The sequence below is a fragment of the Aptenodytes forsteri genome, unplaced genomic scaffold, assembly GCF_000699145.1.
Source record: "Aptenodytes forsteri isolate BGI_AS27 unplaced genomic scaffold, ASM69914v1 Scaffold210, whole genome shotgun sequence".
NCBI lineage: Eukaryota > Metazoa > Chordata > Aves > Sphenisciformes > Spheniscidae > Aptenodytes > Aptenodytes forsteri.
In genome coordinates, this window is record NW_008795137.1 from 1,512,262 (window position 1) to 1,533,935 (window position 21,674).

Here is a 21,674-nt window from a genome sequence, read left to right on the forward strand (position 1 = left end):
ACGGGGGTCCTCCCGGCGCTAGACGTCCCTCCCGGACAAGCCGCCCTGGACGGGCCCGCTGCCGCCTCTCCCTACGCGTCTCCGTCCGGGCCCGCGGCAGACGCGAAGGAGACGTGCGGCGGGGCTCATGCCCCGAGGGCAGGCAGGCTCCGAATTCCTCCCGAGGTCCTCAAGCGTCCAAGTGTGAATGTCCCATTGAACTAAGCACCCTCAGGCCACCTTCAAAACATTAATGATACTTCGAGCTCCCTGACTACTTGAATTACCGTGAATAAGGGCAGGCAGACAGGACAAGAGTGCTGTCAGCCACACTAAGAGCAGACTTGCACCTACATGAAATTCCAAAATGCACAAGCCGCTCTGAGGACAAGAGCAGCCTGGCTTAGTAATGAAGAGCCTAGGCCAGAGATCCTTCTTCCTAGCCCCAATTCCTTCTGTGGTTGAGGCAAAGTACATTGCTCAATGCTTCTGTTTTGGTTTGGTTTTCTTTGGAGAAGGAAGAAGGCAGTAATTTCCTACCTTTTAAAGTACCCTAAACAATAACAGAGGTTTGGAGAGGTTTCATGTGTAGTAATAAGTAAGCATATATTTCTGATGAATCCAAGATTACTACCACTCAAAAATTTTGTCTAAAAACTCATGGCATACAATTTCTACAGACTTTACTTCAAAGTACCATTTTAATTAGGGTACCAGAATTTCATCAAAAGGATGTATGCAATCCACAGGGGTAGAGATCTCCCCATCTGTGGTTTCACACTGTCATAAACAGGTATCATACAATGGAGGATGCATCAGCTGTGAACTTTTGGAATATTCATACACAGCAACCAAGGACAGGATGTGAAGGAGCAAAAGATACCAACGGAAGGACACAGTGTGTGTGCTCTGTGTGCAGATGGAGAAAGTGAATCCTCAAATGTTCAGGAGAAAAAAACCACTAAAATGATGTAACAGACCTAAGTGCATATAAAGCATACCGGTACATGGAACTTTTGGACTTCAGCTGTTGAACCCGTTCTGTTCTGGTGATCTAATACTAAGTGTTAACTGATGAATGTTAACTTTGTTATTTACCACAAAAAAGTCTGAATGACTAATACCATTCTAATTCAAGATTACAGTGAAGGTGATTGTGTACCAGAACTGGTGGTTGACGGGCAAAACCAACTGTGGAGCAGACAACTGCCTGCTCCGGAAGCACCGACTAGTGGGATGGGATCTCCCCAGTGCCAGTTACCAGCAACAGGGGAAGGGGCAGTGAGAGTCATTTCCAGGATGACATCCATCACTACCTGCGCACATCAGTTTGCATTCATCCTCAACGCAAACTGAAAACTAAGAAGAACTAAAAATTCATTCAATTTGGGTCCCCTGGCACCCAAGGGCTGTGATGGGCAGAGCCGGAGAGGCCGTCACTACACCACGCGGTACTAATGAGCGCAGGAGCCTGCGGCAGGGTCGGGACTACCTGGTCCCCCATCACCAGCAGGAAGGATGCCTCACTGGCCATTTATTGTTACTATCAGTTAAAAGGGGTGCCTTGGTTGGCAGTTTAGCCGCAAAACCGTGCAGTCATCCTTCATACAGCTTCCCCAAAAGATGTTGCTATTTTGTGCAACATACACCGAGATTTAGCAGGAACGTACTGCAACTCATCTCTTTAGCCTGAACCCTGAATACTAAAAGACAGGGCTTTTTCCCCTTCCTGACACTGCAGCTCACATCTTTTCAAATCCATTCCTTCTTCTCTTCATGGATTAGCAGGGAAAAAAAAAAAAATCCAAAATAATTGGGGTTTAGACCACAGGTAATCAAGCACATCCAACCTGTGCTAAAACATTAAGGATTTAACTTTGCTCCTGAATAACTGAATAGCGCTTAGCTGCAAAAAAATAGAAAGAACATCTTACTAAAGCTGGGCAAAGTATTAGAGTATTTCACTCCAATCCGTTATCAGTTTAAGTCAGAATGAACAGTTTGTCTAAATACTAACAAAAAGAAGTTTTAAAGTCACTTCTGCAAATCTAATTACCAAATTTGGATATAGTCATATGCATATCCCACTTTTTAATGTATTTTCATATTTATTCAAGTGTAATGCTGACATTTTCAGCCCTCTATAGCAGATTCCTAAATAAAAGGCAGTTTAGGCACCTTTAAAACTAGTTTATTTCACAAGTCGCATTTATACATTAGCCATAAGTTCTTTTAGTAAGAAGTATTTAAGTATGAAAGTAAAAAAAAAAATCGTTTAAAATATAGCTTTTTAATAACATCCAACAGGCTTTAAACAGACCTTTCACATATTCTCATTAAGCTCTTCCCGTAAGGCACACGTATAGACATTTCAAAGGAGCATATAACTTACCAAATCTTTACAATGTTTATAAAACTCTGTCTTTGGAAAAGCATACAATGAATAATATACAAACATAAATGGCACACTGCAAATTTTAGACAGAACTGTAATGAAATCTTTATGCATACTACCCAGATTGTAGTGGCCCGCCTCCACTGGGGAATAAACTGTGTTACTGGATGCAAGGTAGTTTTAAGACTACTCTGCACAAGGTATTTAAATGTACTTTTTTGTTAAAAGAAGCCTAAAAGTTCCAGGGTAAACACAAACAGTTCACCCAATGTATTTTTAAAACTGTTTCTAGTAAAAATTATTTAATCCCCCAAATGCAAAAGGCAAGGAACTACTAAATTGTTACTGGGTATTTCATGAGTGGAAAAGTATAGTTTCCCGAGCAAGATTCACAGAGGAATAAAAGTTGGCTTTTAAAGCATACAGTGGTTCCTGGTTTTAATTTACCCTAGACAGGAGGAGAAGCATTTAATCACAGCATCCCTTTAAAAAGAAGAAGAAAAAGTCAGTTAAGGTATGTTATTTTCTTTACATACATATCAACCATTACGTAGTTAAAAATATTACATGAACTCAAGACAAAACCCAATAGTTTGTCACAGGATCTTAACAGCCATTGTTACGTTGCATACATCTACAGCACCAGCTAAAGCGAAGGCTGAAGCCCGCTCTGAAGCTCAGCTCTGCCCACATTGCCCAAGTCTTCCACACTGTTTACACTCACGCAGGCACAGTGTTAAAAATTGTTCTGCAGCACACTCGGTGGCTTAGCAAAGGTCAAAGCTGTACTTCGCGAGGGCTGGCCAGCAAGGGCAGGGCTGAGGAGCACGCCGAAGCCAGACAATCGGCAAAGCACAGGTGCTTTGAGTCCAAGCCACATTTGAGTCAGACCATCATGTTGCAGGAAAAAAAAAACCCACAGGCTGAAGGGCTTAAAGCACATGTCCTCACAGTGCAGGATGAAGAGCTGGCTCAGCCTTAGGGTTTGAAAGATCCGCAGGGGTCTATTTCTTTAACCGACAATAAACAAACTGCTTTCTGACTATTCTACTTAGATCACTCGCTTTAGTCTCCTTTCTTTTTCATTTTCTCAAAAATGTAACAACTCGTTAAGGAGTGGAATTTCTATTCCATAGTTACTCAATTTGAAAAAATGAAGAAAAATACTATCATGACTCCTTAAAGTCATTGTATGTATGTTTTGTTGTTGTTGTTGTTTTGGGGTTTTTTTGTTTAGGTTTTTGGGGTTTTTTGCCATGCCAGCAGGAGAGCCACCATTAATTGAAAAGAAAGAAAAAAAACCCCCACAAACCACAAACAAGTAAATTGTTGTTAAGAGTAAACCATTAACAGAGTTAAATCAAATCAGGACAATTTTGTTGAAATCAAGATAAATGCATACTTTAAACAAATTACATAATACTGTTCACTGGCACTTAACATGGTTTAGATCACTATTTCCATAAGAAAGGCAGCCTATACAAAAAATTTATGATAGCATTCCACATAAGCAAATAACTCAACAATCCCTAAAGAAGTCACTGTACTACTAGAAGAAGCCTGTGTAAAATTCAGTTCTTTGACTCATAAAATCTAATAGACAAATAAAAACAAAGAAGTCAAGTGCTGCATATAACTTAATGTTTTTCTGACCAGAACTTAAAGTACTGTTGGTAGGGAACAAAAGACCAGTGACCAGTAGCTCAACTTGTTTTCTGTGTGAAGCAGAACATTTAAAAAAAAGAAAAAAATAAGGACAAAAAAAGAATGACCCTACTGAGACTGTCACATGGCCACAGGAACTATAGGAACTCAGAATACTACTTTTGACTGGGTTAGCTTGAGATGTCAGAAATAGTGAGATGACAGTTTGAAGCCTGAGTTCAGTTAAAGTATTTAATCCATTGTAATTATCAACTACTATCTTTAAAAAAAAAAAAAAATACGGCTTAATCCTCCCTAGATGAAATCTGAAGCTTTAAAAAAAAAATCCATAGTACAGAGTTTTCATCAAAGTTACAGAAACGCTACAGGAATGTATCAGATGAAAGGGACAGACAATATTTTGTATTCTTTTTTTCCCCACTTTCACTACAGAAAACCTCATCAAGCAATATACAGACATGGAAGCACTTTGTTGTTTTAAAAAACACACTGCTGAAAGACCAAACTGCATTTTATGGGAAACATTATAGAAAAAAAAGATTCTTCAGTTTGTTTACTCGCATGTGGTTTCACTATGTGTTTGGCTAGATTTCGTTCCCTTTTTGTACACGCAAGAATGAAATGAAAGAGAAAAGCTTGCCAAAATGAAAATTAACACGAAGCATTGCTTTTGCCTCTCCTAAAAAATGGAGGAATTCAGAAGTAGACTTAGCAGCTGAAACTATGCTTGTTTGTTTGCTTTTAACTAAGACCTCAAACCCATACATGATCTTTAACGTAAGTACTGGAAAAGTCACTATTGCATCAATGTATTTTTAAATCACTGGAGAATTTAAACAAAAACTATTTTCAGTGATGAAAACTAGAATGAAATTTAACAAAAGAGAATTACTATGCACTTTACTTGTATTTAAAGCTTATATTAAGCATTACTTTGAGTTCAGCTATGTCATTTTCTAAAAATTAAAAGGGAGGAGGTTATGTTTTTTCACATACTGAATTTAAGGACTTCTTCCCCCTCCCTAGCATAAAGATAACTGACTTTTGTTAAGATGGAAGTAATTATGCAGACTCACCTTGCAAAAGGAATATATGACAGACTATACCTGAAAAAAAGAGGAAAAAAAGTGTTTGACAGTGTTCATGTCTCTCCTAGAACCCAATTATTTCACTTCAGTCCAGCATTAATAAAATCAACCCATTGTAACAAAACTTTAAACAAGATCATCTACTCAATTTAATGCTTACCTGAGAAAAGATGACACGCTTGAACCAAACATACTGCCAAGGATTACCTGGTTTACTTTTTCCTTGGGGTTTTTGTTGTTGTTGGTTTTTTTTTTTAAATATAGTTCATAACTCCTATTGCACATAAATTTAAAAAAGCAGAATTTACTATTACCAGTTTCAAAAAGAATGGAGATTTCTGGGAAAACAGTATTCTTCAAGATGACAGAGACAACTTTTTCCAGTTTAAAAGACAATATACCTTACTATGCAAATATACACCTAATCATATTATTTATGTAACTCTAAATACAGATAGATACATGCAGTAGTATGAATAATACGCCACAACTGTGACACTCAAACAGCTGATAATTCTATTATCCTCTGAAACTTGCTTCTCGCAAGCCTCCAGGCTATGTTTTGTTCTCAGGCCCAGCCTGATCAAGCTCTAGGACACTTAACAAACATGAAGCTGTCTGCTGTAAACATGTAGAACATAGTTTGAGTTAGCAATGTTCCCTCTATCTAGTATCAAGCATTTACCTGGGCCCAGCACAATGCCCAACAGTCCCTATCCTGAACAAATGGTTATTTGTCCTCAGATCCAAGTTCAGTATAGACACCGTGCATTCAGGGCAAGTTCAAACAAGAACTGTCGTCACCTTGGATCACCTAAGAGCTAGTACCAAGTAATTCACCTGGGACAAGGAGACCAAGTATGTTCAGTTGTATCTCCATGGAGAAAGCAGTAACTTCCAAAACTTCTGCCAGGCTTGCAAGCATTCACCTAACTGTGCTCACGCATTCCCAAGCCCTCGAGCGCATCTGGATGGTCACATCATAGTACCTGCTGCACCAAACCGACCCTCTCACATTCACCCACTCTTTACCCAGTGCCACTGAATATTCTTGGGGCAGGACACATCCTATGAAAATGTTATTTAGTTTCTTCCACTTCAGAAATGAAAATTTAGTTAGAACTCAAAAAAGAGGGAGATAATCAAAAGCAGGGCATATGAATATACAGTTACTTTCACAACAGAGAAAAGGCATGAGAATTTTTTTGCATATGCCTCAAATAAGTTCACACATTGCAGCATATACTTAAAATTACCATTTTTGCAAGACAGTTGCATATAGATTTGCTGAAGTTACACAGCCTAGCTTAGCAAAACAGATTGAGGCTAGCATTTGGGCACTCTTATGTTATGCGAAGCATATATATATATAGGTTTATAATCATGCGGGTGTAGGGGCAGGGAGAAGAAATGAAAATGAATTTTAAGAATCTTACCAGGTCATTGCCAAGAACTGCAATATGCAGAATAACACCGCCAAACCTTTTTTGTTCCACTAAGTAAAAATAAAGCAAATATTGCAAGTTAGTTCACTTTTGCACCAGTCTATACTGTAAACAATTGCAACAGCCTGTTCAGCCAAAAATTTAGTTAACTGACAATGCCTAAATTTCCTTGTCTTAACTTAATTTGCTACTTCTTTCCACTCTAACAACTTTCCATTCATTTTATCTGTCACTCCATTAGCATCATGCTATGAAAACCTTCTCTAGCTTTGAAAACACTTAACAACATCAATGCTAACACTTTCACTTTCATTCACAATACTGTACTTCTGTAAATATGGAAGTTCACTTCAGCTACATATTTACTTCTATGGAACATAACTACAGCCAGTTTTTCAATCAAGATGCCTGAAGGCACTTGTTCTGTGTCCCTTCCTTTGTCTTAATCAGTTTAATATTCCGTACCCGTGGTTTCTAAAGACCACTATGTATTCTCTGATATTCTCTGACATAAGTACGCATCACTAAGATGCAAGTATATTTTAGCTTTCTTTTCTTTGTTCTTATTCCAGAGGCCTGCAGACTGAAACTGATGCTCTAGATTTTGTATTTTCATCCACATCACATGCAGGTGGAAGGGTGCATTTGCTTTGTAGCCAGCAGGCTCACCACTCCACCTAAACTCGCCTGCAGTTTAAAACACAAATACTACACACCCAAGCTCATCTTTCCTCTACAACTGAACTGTATGTTAAAGCTCTAATACAGTTAATGAACTAACCAAGCTAGATTACTTTGTTCCTCTAAAGAGCATTCTCACTTACCCAGAATACAGCACACAGAGTCAATACTAGGAAAAGCTGGGGGGAGATGAAAGGAGAGACAAAAAAAAAAAAAAGAACAGAATGAATACTCAAATACACAACAAAGCAAATACAGTAATTGTTTTCATGTTTTCAGTGGGTAATCAGCATTTTCAGAATTGACTCATGAAACAAGCAGAGCCAAAGTCTGTCACACAGTGACTATCTGCTGAACTTCATGTAAAGTGGTGTTCTCCAAAGCACAGCATGATGTACTCCATGGCCAGGGCTGGGACAAGTCTTAGAAGAAAGAAGAGGCAGGAACTGACTTCAGGAATCAGGAGTATAACCAGGTCTGTGTAGCCTTATGTGTTAGGTCTATTAAGAGGTGGGCTTAGATGATAAAGCTTGCTTGAGAGCAACTAAGTAGTCTGGGAACTGCTGTTCTATTATTTCAGTACATAGTATCATTTTGGATGTAGTATTCATAACATCAACATCTGACAAGAAAGGTATGTGCATCACTATGAACAACCCATTATTAAAAACACCCATTCACAATTACAGTATTTGGCAAACACAGGCTCTGCTGCTTCTGCCAGTGTTTTTTCATCTTCTCACAGTAATGAAGAGCCCACTAGGGAGCAGCTGCTCCATACGCAGTGAAAAAGCTCACATGAAGGTTTATTCAAGCTACTTATACACCTTTGATGGAACATTACAATGATATCGTTTACTATGCCAAATCAATCACACCATTTGTGCAAGCATCACTTTGAACTTTTCCACTAAATTTCACCTGGCTCCCTCCATTTGTCATTACACATAGTAGAAAACAGAACAAAGCTCTAATTTTCACTGAAAAAAAATTTGTTGGCGTTTTATTGAAAGAAATAAAAGTAACAGACTCTCTTGAAATTTTCCAAACATATCTGTAACTCCTGAGTTGCCTACAATTCTAGCTTTGTGTTAGGATGGGGAAGAAAATAGTCAAATACATCAAAAGTTTTCTAAACTTTGGAAGTTTACCAGTTCTTCTCTGTATTACTGAAATTTTCCATCCTAACAGTCTTAGCTCTCATCCAATGTTCCTGTCACCTATTAGATGAAACCTTTCATTCTGTCTTTTCCTAACCTTGTTGGTAGCTTCTCTGCACAGGTAGGTAGGTAGGTAGGTCTGTGATGTTTTTTCTACTGTCTGTTCTCTTTCCATTTCCCTGATGTGTCTTGTTTCTACAGCCTTCAAAGCAAGTTATTTTCTTTATCACCATGTCTGAGCACAGTGGATGATAGGATAACAGAGCAAACAATTTTTGTGCTGGCTGTTTTAGTGTCTGGCTTAGGCCCTCAGCTTGACCAGAAAAAGCCCACAGCTGTAAACTGTTGGAGAATTCATGCTCAGCAAATACAGACTCTAGAGAATTGGAGATATTCTTGGACATTTTTACTGCAGACCTGTGAAACATAACTTCCCTAGGACTTGTAACTTAGTACAATTTGGAAGAGACGGCAAAAAGTCACCTCTTTAACAAAGCTTGGAGTCCAAGCAAGGATCAAGTCCCTTCTCCAAAAGATGTGGGTAACGCGAGCTTCTCAAATGAGATTATAACTTTTTTTTTTCATGGGGGTGTGTGAGAGAAAGAATATACAACCCATATGACAGCCATCCAGAAAGAATTCATGAAGGGTTTCTTATCCACATCAGCTGTAATCAACTAGAAAAGAAAGCTGTAAGATAGGGAGACTAGGACAGCCAACTACATTTCAAAAATAAAAGCTGAAACAAATCAGGAGGAACAAGAGAGAAAATAAATACAAAACAGAGAAGCAGCAAGGGCAGAAACTTGTTTTTAACTACCTAATACAGAGTTTTGGGATAGGAATTCTGAGATTGGGGACGGGACTGGTTTTTTCCTTCCTCCTGGAAGAAGAAATGATGGTCATGGAAGTGAAGGAGCCAAAGACCTCACAATGGAGAAGTGTGAAGCTGAACATGCAGCTTCCCAGACTTTGGGGAGAGAAATTAATTTTCTCCATTGCTTTGACAGTGCCGAACCACTAAGCTATACAAACAGAACTGCAGCCAACAAACAACTGTCAAGTTAGACTTGGTGACCACTGACTTTTCACAGTAGCTGAAAAGTCTCTCTCCAGCCTGGTTCTTGAATAAATTGTTTTAGAAAACAAATTAAAAATAATAAATCTAATATTAGCATTTAGTAAGAAATATTTAGTAAAGAACATGTTAAAAAAATCATAAGCAACAAAAACTCAAGCTCATAGAAAGGAGTTAGATAATCTTTATGATAGAGCTAATCAGCTTGACTATTATTGCTCAGTACAAAGAAGAGTTGGACTGAGAAATAACCTCTCTTTAGTAAAGCCCTGGATTTAGCTTTGAGGCTAAAGGAAAACTTTTTAGCAAAAGGAAGTAAAGACAGTGTATTTACCAACATCACAACTGTAGCTATTAATCTTTTTGGCTCAAACATTGCTTTCAATTGCTTCAGTGGCCCCATCAGGAAACATGTACTAATAGGAGGGAAAAAACAAAACAAATGGTAAATCACTTTCAAATAAATCTTTGCAAAAGACAATAGGTAATTAACCAGTTTTCCAACAGTTAGATGAGTACAAAGGCTTCAAAAAAGGCATTTCAGTGTTTAGCAACAGAGACCCGCTAGAATGAAAGGTGAAATACTCCATGAATGTAGTCCTGGAAACAGCTTATATATCGAGTCACCCTTGGTCATGAAATTCTTTCCAAAAACATTACCACTTATAGCAGAGGGTTGTCAGGTTGAAGTCCAGTGAATTTCATGTTGAGGCTGTTCTGAGAACTGACTTGCCAAAAGAATGAAAAGAATACAAAGACCAAACTTCTGTAGAAAATCTGTTTAACAATAAACTCCTTACCCAGGCAGCGCACAAGTAGCTACAATCAATATTACAGGGAAGCTCTAACTCTTTGCCCAAACTCAGCAAGCCAAAAAAGAAGGAAAAACTTCAGTAGTTTGTATTAAATCCTCCTGCTTTCTTCTACTCTGTAGTTAACTTGAAGGGAGAATGAAAGCCATCAGCGATGCTAGGCTGTACCTGTTCTTGCAAAGAAATGCGTTGTGAACCAAGAATTCACAACCGTAGGAGTAATTATCTGGCTTCAAATATTCTGAGATGAGTATATTATGACTATATTATGAGAATATTCTGACTCCTTCCCCGTCATTGAAGCCATTCTGCTTTGTAGAAAACATTTAGTGAGAAAGTGAGAATGCCTGTAACCTTGTGGTGGTCTGAATGCTTTACTACAGAGTAGGAAACCTAGTTTAACTCCTTTTCTAGTTAATATTTATTTATATGAAATGAAACAATCAGTAGCAGGGAGGAGTTTGGTAGAGCTCCCTCCTGAAACCAGTCATAAGCCTGGTGAAGCACACATCTTCTAAGATAGAAGAAATATGGGAATCCATGTCCCAAGCAGTAAACTGAACCCACGACCTCCCATACCCAGATGTCCCCCTACCAGCAACTTCGTGTATGTATCTCTCCACTTTGCTTTTCTTCTTTAAGTTGTGTAGACAGACCTCAAAAGTCCATATTAAATGGAAAAAAATGTTTTCTCAATTCAAAAGAAGAAAAATGTTTTAAATTCACTGCAATCCAAACTAACTTTTTCTCAGTATTTTTTAATCTTGGCTGCTGGGACATAAAATTAAATTAAGACCAAAAAAGAGGCCTGAATAACTAGAATAAAAAAATTAGTTAGCTAGTGGAAGGATAGGGATGATGAAAATGTGGTGGTAAAAATGAGGAAGGTTCAGGCCACATAAAATAGGCAGAAAAAAAATATAGAAAGCAAAATGCATTGATGCTAGCCTGTTTAGCATTGAAGGACAGACATCACAAGAGCTTCTCTAGAGATGAGAGAATCCATAGGGAGCAGAAAGGCTGGAAAAAATCTAGAGGTCCTCCACTTAAACAGGATACTTCTTATATACAATGCATTCCGTAGAAGATACACCCATCATCCCAGAGAAGAATCAAGTAAGTATCATTGTTTTCATGTTTGTGGCTAGAAAATCATAGTAAAAACAGGCTAGACAGGACTATCTAGTAAGAGTGGTAACTGCATTTGTTTTAAATAGACTTGCAAACAAGCCTGAAAAAGTTTAAATCTCCTTGTCAATTTGGGACTGTATTGTCATTTCCTACTGTTCTTAGAACACAGTTGCCTGTCATTTATATCTAAAAGGACTACTGAAGGGGAAGGGGGTGTCTTTTCACTTCTACTTTTAGTTGGAGTCCAGACTAAAGTTTTTCAGCATTCTCCTAAAAGAAATACCAGTCTGTAAAAGCTTTCCTTTTAGTTCACTGACAATTAGACTTGATTAGTACCAAGTTTCTAAAATGCTAATTTAATCTGAAGCAGTGAAAACACACCCAAAATACTAGGTAAGAAAAAAAAAAACAACCAAAAAACCAACAACAAAGAATAAAGAATAAGGTAAGGGAGAGAAAGGGAAATACTCAGTTTTACCTACCTCCAGTATTAACTTTTTGTCTTGTTTTAGTATGAGATGGAATAGTTATACAAATGAGACTCAGTTCCATTATAAACATTTTTGTTGTTTTGACTACTTAGTTAGCTAATTTGTTGAGGAAAAGCAGTACACCATCACATTTCTCAAATGTTAATGTCACATTGCTGGAGTTTTAACAGACTAACAATGCTTTGACTCAAGAGTTAAGTGACTCGACTAAAGTCACAGAGTCCATGAAAGTCAAGACCAGATTCCATGGGTTCCGAGTCCCATGACCATGCTTCAACTATGCTAAGATAGTAAGAGAAGGAGGACAAAGACAAACTGAAACTACTTTATTGACACTAAGTTGTTTCTTACATGTCTTTCAAACAGTGAAAGAAGAGTTTTAGATCCTAGGAGGTCCCTTCTGCAAATCTTTTAAGACTAACTGCTATGGGGAACACTGCAAAGAAGCAAGTACAGAGTTTAAAAATAAACTGTGAACGATTTTTAGATTCTGCCTGGCCTTAGAGTCAAAATGAGGATTTCCTGAACCTCTCCTTTTTCAAAGAGTTTTCCTAGAAACAGGATGATCTCTCTGTTAAAAGCAAAAAGCTCCTTCCAGTAACAAAGCATCCACACAGCAGGCAGACTACCAGTTTGCCCCTGAAACTGAGGTACCTCTGTACCTGGCAGAAAGACTTAAAAAAAGTACAAAACATTCAGGCAGCAATTTGTTATTCATACTTCAGATAGCAGTTGTGATGTGTCCACAAACAATCATGTAAGACATCACAATGGGGTAATTAGAAGTGAATAACTGATATTCACCAATTATGATAATCTTAAAACTGTAAGACAAACAAGATTTTGTTATTAGCATTTCAATATGAAAACAATGTTGTTTATACACAACATAAACAGACACCATTTTAGAGTAAAAGCAAATGGAAATGTAGATGAAAAGGAGGGTACTTTTCTAATAACAATAATTAAGAAATCGTACCTGGCTAATGCAGCGATATTTCCCAGGGTGTAAAACACTGCAAAAAGTTTGATCCCCTTTGGGAGCCATAGCAATGCTGTTCCCTATAAAAGATAGGTTATTTGTATGTTTGTAATTAGTTAATTCAATTTATTTAGATTTTATAGTCTATAAATATATTTTCAGACTATGAAGAGTGTCATTCTAACATATACCAGCAGAGTATACTGTTCTCAGATTTGTAGTAGTCAATATTCAGCATACTTCTATTGCCACCTACTGGCAAAATAATTCATTGGTTTACTGTATTTCACAGTATTTTTACAACTAGGCAACGTTTATTTATATTGTTTATAACATTTATTTGTACTGTTTATAGCCTAGTTATGACACTTTCAGTTTTGTTACAATGCCCCACTACACATCATACACCTCTGCTCACAGAGGAAAAAGTGTCATAAAGCCACACTAATATCCACCATCCCCTTTCTCCTCCAATCAATCACTTGGACTTGCAGTCTCGATATGCACTGAGGCTGAATAGAAATATTTTAGAACTCCTACTTCCAGGCATCTCTTATTTCCACTAACACAAAAAAAATCCAAAGCCTTCTGCTAATCACAGTCCCTATGATGATCAGGGAGAAATACAGCCTAAACTAGAAGCAAAAAAACCCCCAAAACCTAAAAAAACATGTTAACTTTTTTTTTTTTAAAAAAAGCTGTGATGTGGACACGGTATCCTGAAAAAAAAAAGGCAACTATATTCTACCCAATTGCAATTTCAGTGGGAATCTGTGGTGTCAGTTTGCACAGACCACAATACAAGCAATCATGGAAAGCAGCAAGAGAAGAATGTAATTGTATTCTACAAAGAAAGCCTATGGACACTTTGCAAAGACTAGATTAAAGAAAAAACACCACCTGCAATTTTGGCCAGCAAAGAACGTAATAAATATACCAGGTTGCGGACATATGAGATCTAAGGATCAGGTACATGACCATAAGGGATGACCTGAACATTTCTTTGAGGGCCTCCCTAACGCTGTAGCAAAAGGTCCATGATCTGAAGCAGAAGAAGGTGGAGTTGCCAGCGCTCAGCTTCATGTGGCAAAGCTTAGCTAGGGAGCTGCCTCCAAACTCTCCAAGACACGAGGTCCACAAACACAGCAGCAGAGGTTTGACTCTTATCTATCAAGCTCAAGATAACTCAAGGAAACTTTAGGAAACCAAGATCCTAAAGCCTTTTATTTGTTGTTTCATAGTTTCACACCATGTAATATAAAATAGGCACAAAGATCAAACACTAAAAAAATAGCAGCAAAAAGAGTGATGTTAACCTGTCCAGAAATAGGCATTAAAGCACAAACGTGGTGTGTACTAAAATTTGTGATTATATTGGTTAAATACTACTTGCAAAAAAAATGGAGGGGGGGAGGGAGTCAACCAAATAATGCTTAAGCAACCCTAAAAAAGGGATATTCCAAACCAATCTTGAGTTCCCTCCCTAGAACTTGCCCCTTCTCTAACACAAGCATCTGGCTAGAGTTTGTGCCACTCTACTTTGCATAGATACCAATATGAAGAATACCATTCTCCAGTTCCTTTATTGAACTGATTACCACTTAAATAAGACCTCTCATAGGTAAGACCAGCAATTGTTCTGATTTACCTCTGGGTCTCAGGGAGTCTAACAAATCGCAAGTTTTGATAAAGAATCAGAAGCTTCCACCTGCAGGAGAATCCAGTGAGTGACCATCTCTAAGCGAGCACCTCAATCAACAGGTTGCTTCGCCACAGCGGCTTCTTCCTGTCATTACATAAGTCTCCTTGGTCTAAAAACTTTTCGTGATAAATGAAAGAGCAGCAGCAGTCATTTAAATAATGGCAAAAGCAGAAACTAATGCACACAGGACAAGTTTCTCCATCCTACTACCAGAATGCATTACGAGTCAAGGCAATCTGCCTGACAGTCTCCACAAAAACTGCAAATGTCATCCACACACATTAGCCAAAGGCTGCTGACTAGCTTACATCAAAAGTAACATTCTACTTCATAATGAAAAAAAGGAAGGAAAAAAAAAAGTCTGGATACTTCCCCAATGTTATTTCACCTGCTTCTGGGACTTTTCATGCAGATGAACTGCTTTGTACTGCAAGTTACCCGTGTCAGATTTTGATAGACCAAATCAATTAACAGATCTCAACTTTTAACTGCAGCCTCGAGTCTCCTGTCAACACCTCAAGTTCAAGAATGAACAAATGATTTGCTGACCATAAGATGAATAGGAGTGCAGCAGGTTTCTGAAGTGTCAACATGCTACCACAGTCATCACCTATTGATTTGTGAGTGTGACAGGTTACACTTGTGGTTTCTTCAGCCTTTGAAAACCTTTCAAGCTTCCCCCTCCTTTTCCCCTTTTATTAGAGAGAATAAGATGGGTACACACTGAACAACAGCAAAAGCTCTTTCCTAGTACACCACTCAAATCTAAATTAAAAATAGCGCATATTTTGTCAGTGTTCAAACCTTTTAGTAAGAAATTTTATTACACTACAATAAAAATGCTCTCTGCTGTGAATGGAAGATGGACAAAATCATAATTTACAGAACAACAGCCCCTACATGCTAATCATACATTTAATGTCCAGTTAAATTTATGGATACAAAATTTAGGATGCAGGATAAAGCAAACACAGAATCACATATAAAGTATTAATACTAATCATACTAATGTCCAGTTAAATTTATGGATACAAAAAAAAAGTATTACAAACCCAGTTTTGAACAACCTAAAGAACATTTTTTTCTTTACTATCGAAGTCCTTAATTTCAAACAAAATAATTTTTTAGCCAGAAACAATTATTTTACCTTGCCTAACAGTTGTTTGCATATTAATTATTTCAGTTTAAGAAATTATATTAGCAATCTGTACATTTAATGTCCAGTTAAATTTATGGATACAAAATTTAGGATGCAGGATAAAGCAAACACAGAATCACATATAAAGTATTAATATGAACAAGGTTCTACTGTAGAACATTAATAAAGTACAGTGGAAAAAAAACCCTTTACTTACAAGAATAGAACACACAATGCCAGCAACAAAACATATGGCAAACCATCTGACTCGAGTACCAAAGCTGAGTGTTGAGGCATCAAGGACCTTAATAGGAGAGGAAAAAAAAAAGGGTATTACAAACCCAGTTTTGAACAACCTAAAGAACATTTTTTTCTTTACTATCGAAGTCCTTAATTTCAAACAAAATAATTTTTTAGCCAGAAACAATTATTTTACCTTGCCTAACAGTTGTTTGCATATTAATTATTTCAGTTTAAGAAATTATATTAGCAATCTGGAAACAAATTTCCAAAACAAACAAACAAACAAGACAAAACCTGTGAAGTTATATCCTGGCACTCAAGCAATACTGCTCCACTTTCAAAACGACTTTCTTTTCACCATACAATTACAACTGAAAATTATCACAATTGTACCAAAGCAGAAGAATGAATGGACCTTCCAGCAATTTGCAGATGAACATATCTATTTGTGCAGCACTGTATGTTCCTATAGACATTACTACCTCTTCCTGTTACTAGACAGAATCCATTGTACGCATTAGTACAAGTATCCACTGCAAGCATTATGATTCCACTTCAATTACTGTTCCCTACAGGGTGAAGGTGTAGGCAGATTAACACAGCTTGTCTCATCAGACAGCTAACTTGCTTAAAGGGGTAATTTTACTTCCTGCTTCTCCAGTGTGACTCCAGAACCTGTAACACCCTTTAATGAGCTGAGCTGAGCGAGCTGACACAACTCACAAAGCGGGAAAAGAACTAGTGTTCCTTCTATTCTGATGACTTAGTCCTATGCTAGACTAATGAGCCAATCCAGCTCAGCAAGATGTCAGAAAAGCGGTGGGGCTGATACAAGGAAAGAGGCAGGGCCACATAGCTGGCAGAAGAACAGCCCCTTTCAGCACAAGTGACTGCTCAGATACGCTCAGCTCATCTTCTCCACCCATGCTGTAAGAACAATGTATTTCAGCTTACTGCAGGTCACTAAAATTAAATATACTTTCTATCCTGAACTGGTCTAGTAAGTGAAGCGTTGCTTCAGCTTACTTAAGATGACTATAAAAAGCTAACTTTCCTATTTGTTCAGATGACACAAGCAAACTTGCCCTCTTGTTACCTAGTCTACAGATATTTTCAATCAAGTACTATTAACCAAATATACAAGTTAGGGCTTCCCCAACTAATGAGTTTGATGTTTCTCCTGCTCTTCTGAGAAATTTCTCTTTCAGGTAGCGGTAAGTGAATGAATGAAATTTGGTTACTGCTTAGAATGATTTCACATCTGTACAAATGAAGAATCCATACCTAGTTTAATAAAAAAGGGCCACATGAAAGCACACATCTATGTGTTGTGATGAATCAGCATCTGAACATATGTCAACAAGGAATAGCTTGGACTACTTTCTACTTATAAAAAAATTACTAACCTTATTTAATCAAATTAAATACTTTGAATATTTACTTAAGAAGGGGGATCAGAATACTAAAAATAATCTTTTACACTTGCATACTGCCTGAGCAGACACAGAGCTGGGATACAACATTGTTGTGAATTTTCTTTCCCCTTCTCTGTGTTCAGCAGTTAAGACAGAACTTCCCAAAGGTCAGGAGATGCAACTTACCTTGTTAGGTCCAACTCTTTATCCTTATGTACGCATTAAAGAAATAGACAAAAACAGTAACTGAAAGGTGGTTTAGTATTTGAAATCACATTTGATAGTCATATTCCTGAATGCCTATACATGTAAGAAGGGCAGGAAGAGCTGGCAGGACATAACTGAAGACACCCATTTGAATCATGCTTTTAGTTACACCTAACATAGCATTCTCTGCAATAATAAAACTAAATAAATTAATTGGCATTAAAATGAAGGCTGATCCTCCAACCATTCCTGATGCCATCACCATTTACGTTATCAAGCTGAACCTAGTTAATGCAATGTTTGAAATCCTGAAACTGCAGATCTGGTAATGCGTTTTCTTAGTCCCTGATACTTAACGCTTTTTAGGTTTTGTGGAAGCAATGGAACTGGTTACCTTTCAGAGATGCCTGTTTCACCCCTGTAGTGAAGCACCTTGCTGCAGAAGTTGAGTAACAGGCACATAGTTCAACTGCTTAAACCACAGACTTCAGCTTGTGCTAAAATGCCAGGCTACAATCGGTAAAAGTTGAGGACCTGACACAGTGCCTGCCTATTCTGCCATATGTGCTGCAGGAGCAGTAATTTCTCTAAGAGGGGCTGTGAGACACCCTGAAGTAACAGCTTAGTTTCTTACACCTACGCTCAGAGACTATGAACCAGAACCCTAAGAAAAAGTTAGTAAGTTTAAGCTGCCTATGCAACAAAAGCAGGAAACAACGTAAGGGTGATTAGGACTTTTTTTCTATTGTCTGACATAAGCCGTACAGCTAATCCTAGATTTCAGATAAAAAGAGTTGGCATTACACTCTACGATACTTGCATTAGCAGAAGCTTTCACTTAGAAGACTGAAAAAATTGCCATGCAAATTCCACATCTGGGGAAAGATTCATACGGAGAACTGTGCAGTGGCGGCGGCGGCAAGGGATTTCCTGTAAAACATACCCTTCTCGCTATACTGCTTATCAGCTTGTTTCTAAGCAATAAAAAGAAAAAAGAAACAGAAATCAACAAATAGAAACCCTTAGTTTTCTATAGCTAAGCTTTAATGCCCAACTCCTGGGCAAGAAGCAAAGATTTTTATTCACAGGATATTCCAAGAAAAATATTACATCAAAGAAATGACCAAGACATCCAGAAATCAAGAGGAAACCTTAAGTGGAAACTGGAATCTGGAAAGCAGACTTCCTGAAACATAAGGAATGGTCTTGCAATAGTCTAATACACAAGTTGCAAGCAACAGATAACAGTGTCTTTACTGAATAGCTTGCTATGGACACCCAATAAATCACATGCGATAATCTGCAAGGCTGCCTTTGTTCAAAAACATTTCTTGTGGTTTTGAACATCTACCTAGGCTCTCCCCATACATTAATTATCTTACAAAAGTTTTTCATGTGGGCAAGCAAAAAAATAGAAGCACTTTCTTTTACAGGTTTTAAAAAAGATTCTAGAAGTTAACAATTACATCTTTTCTTGATAGTAAATTTAAGAATATGCAAGTAATGTAGAAAACTCAATTTCAAAGAAATGTTGAGTACATTTGCAGAATTGAGTTCCTAAGCAATATTTAAAAAAATATTTACTGAAATGTGTTTTCATCTTTCCCTAACAGGCTTCCTTATATGTATTTCTATCAACACTTTAGAGTATAATATAAGAAATTTAAATATCTGGTCTATTCCTCCTTGCTACAATCTTGTTGAATGCTTTAAGCAGTTGTCAATCAACAACTGTCAAGAAACTACAGCCAGAAAACAAGCCAATGTGTCAAACGGACTGATTTTATATTAATTTTGGTGTTGATAAAACTAAACAGCATAATGCCACCCTGACAACATCATTACACTGCTATATTTACAATTTATTATTGATTTTTTTGTAATAAATCCCTTTAATTCTTTTTTTTTTATTTAGAATAATTGATCTAAGAAGCGACAGTTGGTCATGTGAAGAGTTTAGAAAGTACAGAAAGACTTGATAGAATCATCACACAATTGTCTCACTATATACTTTTCTTCTACTTTACTTAACAGGAATTACTGCTGACTTCATGGTAGTGGTTCTGCAAAAATCAAGGAGCAGAATACAGAGACATCTATGAACATAAACCATATGATGGCTATTACACAACTATCAGCTATTCCAAAGAGAGGGCCATTGTTTTTAACCAAACACGTCTCAGTTCCAGAAAGGTCATCTAAAACAGCTGAAGATTTTACACACAAAATGCATAACCTTGTATTTTCTTTCACAACCTTCCTCTTAAAAAGTGTCCTTCTCTGCATGGGCGCACATACTTTTTTGCTCTATTGCGCACACGTTAAAAATAGTCAACACCATTCAGCTCTAAAGCTATAGCTTTAGTGAATGTCACATATGAATTTCCTCACTAAAAAGAGGTTTCATTTCCAGTGTTCTAGAAATACATTGCTACTTTGAGAGAAACTACAACAGAGACATTGCCTAACCTAAACACCTGAGGTTTTCTTCAGCGGGTATTTATTTACTTTAAAGAAGATCCTTCTGGTTCATCTTCTCAGCATGAAGCTCCTTTGCACTACGCCAAAGGCATATTTATGTTTTCTTCTATCATGTACTGGATAGGCTTTAAACATGGGCAGATTTTTCCAATTTAAAGTCCTCTCCGGCTATAAAAACATCATTACATGCAATAATCAAATAATATATAGCTTAGTTACTCACATTTAACAAATGACACATTCTTAGCTCAGTTCTCAGGATGTACACCTCAAATACAAAATTATTAAATACTTAGGCATTTACCTATTGATTGCTGCCTTAATACAAACATCACAGCATCAAGTAAAGGAGAACTCTATGTCACTGGCACGTGCCTCATGTGAACTGTGCCTGGAGATGGCAGACTAATTAATTCTCTTGGAGTTGAACTAAGATTAACAGAAATGTAAGTATTTCTTTGTTAATCTTATGGTAAGATCAGAAGGTGAAGCATCCCTCCCGGATGCTGGCAGCCAACTCTGGTGTGAAAGGGCACAGATGCTACACTGCTTCCAGAATCAATCAGGTGTGAACACAATTTAGCTGCTTCACTGTGGCAAAGAGGCCAAGTTCATAAACCCTGAAGACCAGCAGCCACTCAGTGCAAAGACAAGTGAAGCATGTCGGCAGCAAGCTGCTGGAACTAATATTATGCCATAGACACCAATTATACTGAGGCTGTACTAGTTCACCAAGGTTTATTAGCTGTAGCTCAGATCCAGGCTGCTCTGCGTTCCAGCTTCCTCCACCACGCTCCACAGCATCCTGTAGCACATAGTATCAAGGTATTCCATGATGCGGGGCACTTTGACCTGCAGTCACACCAACTAAAAGGGAGCTGATGGCATAAATGGTTCTTAGCAAGCATGCTCAGCTTTGCTTCAACCTAGAAGTGAAGCCTCAGAAACGTATGGTGATCAAACCCAGCAAAAAAAATAACTGACGATGAGGAAGAGAGCGGGGAGGAAATAGAAAAATTAAATTGTACCTGAGCATGGGGCAAAAAAAAGGAACGTCAGCACAATATACACAGAACTATCTCTGTCCAGAGAAATTAGCTTTTGCAAATTCAGGGGCGTAAAGAAACGGAGAAGCGCTTTAGAAAGAAAACCTATTGTGTAACTGATCATCAAGCACAAAGGCCATGTAGGAGGAAGAGTCCACACAAGACAAGGAGACCCTGCTATCTCGAAGGAAGACGTGGAAAATAAAACCAAAGGACCCCAAACCACCAACACAACAAAGAGCTTCTCCGCACGCCGAAAATTCGCCAAAACTCTTACTCCCGGGCAGGGCCTGGTGCCCACACCCCTCATCTTTCGGCGCACGCAGCAAACTTTCGTTTCTCCTCTGCCTCCCCGTCTCTCCCGCTTACTGACGCGGACGGGCACGCAGGAAGACACCGAGAGGGCGCGTGTGCGTGCACAGGCCGGGGAGGGGGGCAGTGCGGGAAGACGGCGGCGCCTGCGGCCGCGGACACCAGCGCGGGCCCGGGGCAGGGAGGCTTCAGCGACCTCCCGTCGCGGCGCCGGCCACGCTCA

General features: G+C 38.2%; 1 protein-coding gene across 1 annotated transcript; it reads right to left on the bottom strand.

Moving 5' to 3' along the window:
* Positions 1-2,156: 2,156 nt before the first annotated feature.
* SFT2D1 (SFT2 domain containing 1) lies at positions 2,157-16,114 on the bottom strand. The gene is made up of 7 exons (XM_019471852.1): positions 15,965-16,114; positions 12,905-12,987; positions 9,826-9,907; positions 7,397-7,432; positions 6,564-6,622; positions 5,116-5,145; positions 2,157-2,857 (listed from the first exon to the last, which is right to left on the bottom strand). Exons 1-7 carry the CDS (start codon positions 16,112-16,114, stop codon positions 2,818-2,820), a joined length of 480 nt encoding a protein of 159 aa, XP_019327397.1. The 3' UTR covers positions 2,157-2,817.
* Between the last annotated feature and the right edge of the window lie 5,560 nt (positions 16,115-21,674).

What these genes read in the sequence shown, in the direction of transcription:
- SFT2D1 (XM_019471852.1), bottom strand. Translation starts at nt 16,114, where the DNA reads ATGTTCTTTAGGTTGTTCAAAACTGGGTTTGTAATACCCTTTTTTTTT. An exon ending in GCATTGTGTGTTCTATTCTT is followed by an intron (nt 12,988 to 15,964) that starts GTAAGTAAAGGG and finishes TATCTTTTATAG; the next exon opens with GGAACAGCATTGCTATGGCT. An exon ending in TAGCTACAGTTGTGATGTTG is followed by an intron (nt 7,433 to 9,825) that starts GTAAATACACTG and finishes ATCTCCCCCCAG; the next exon opens with CTTTTCCTAGTATTGACTCT.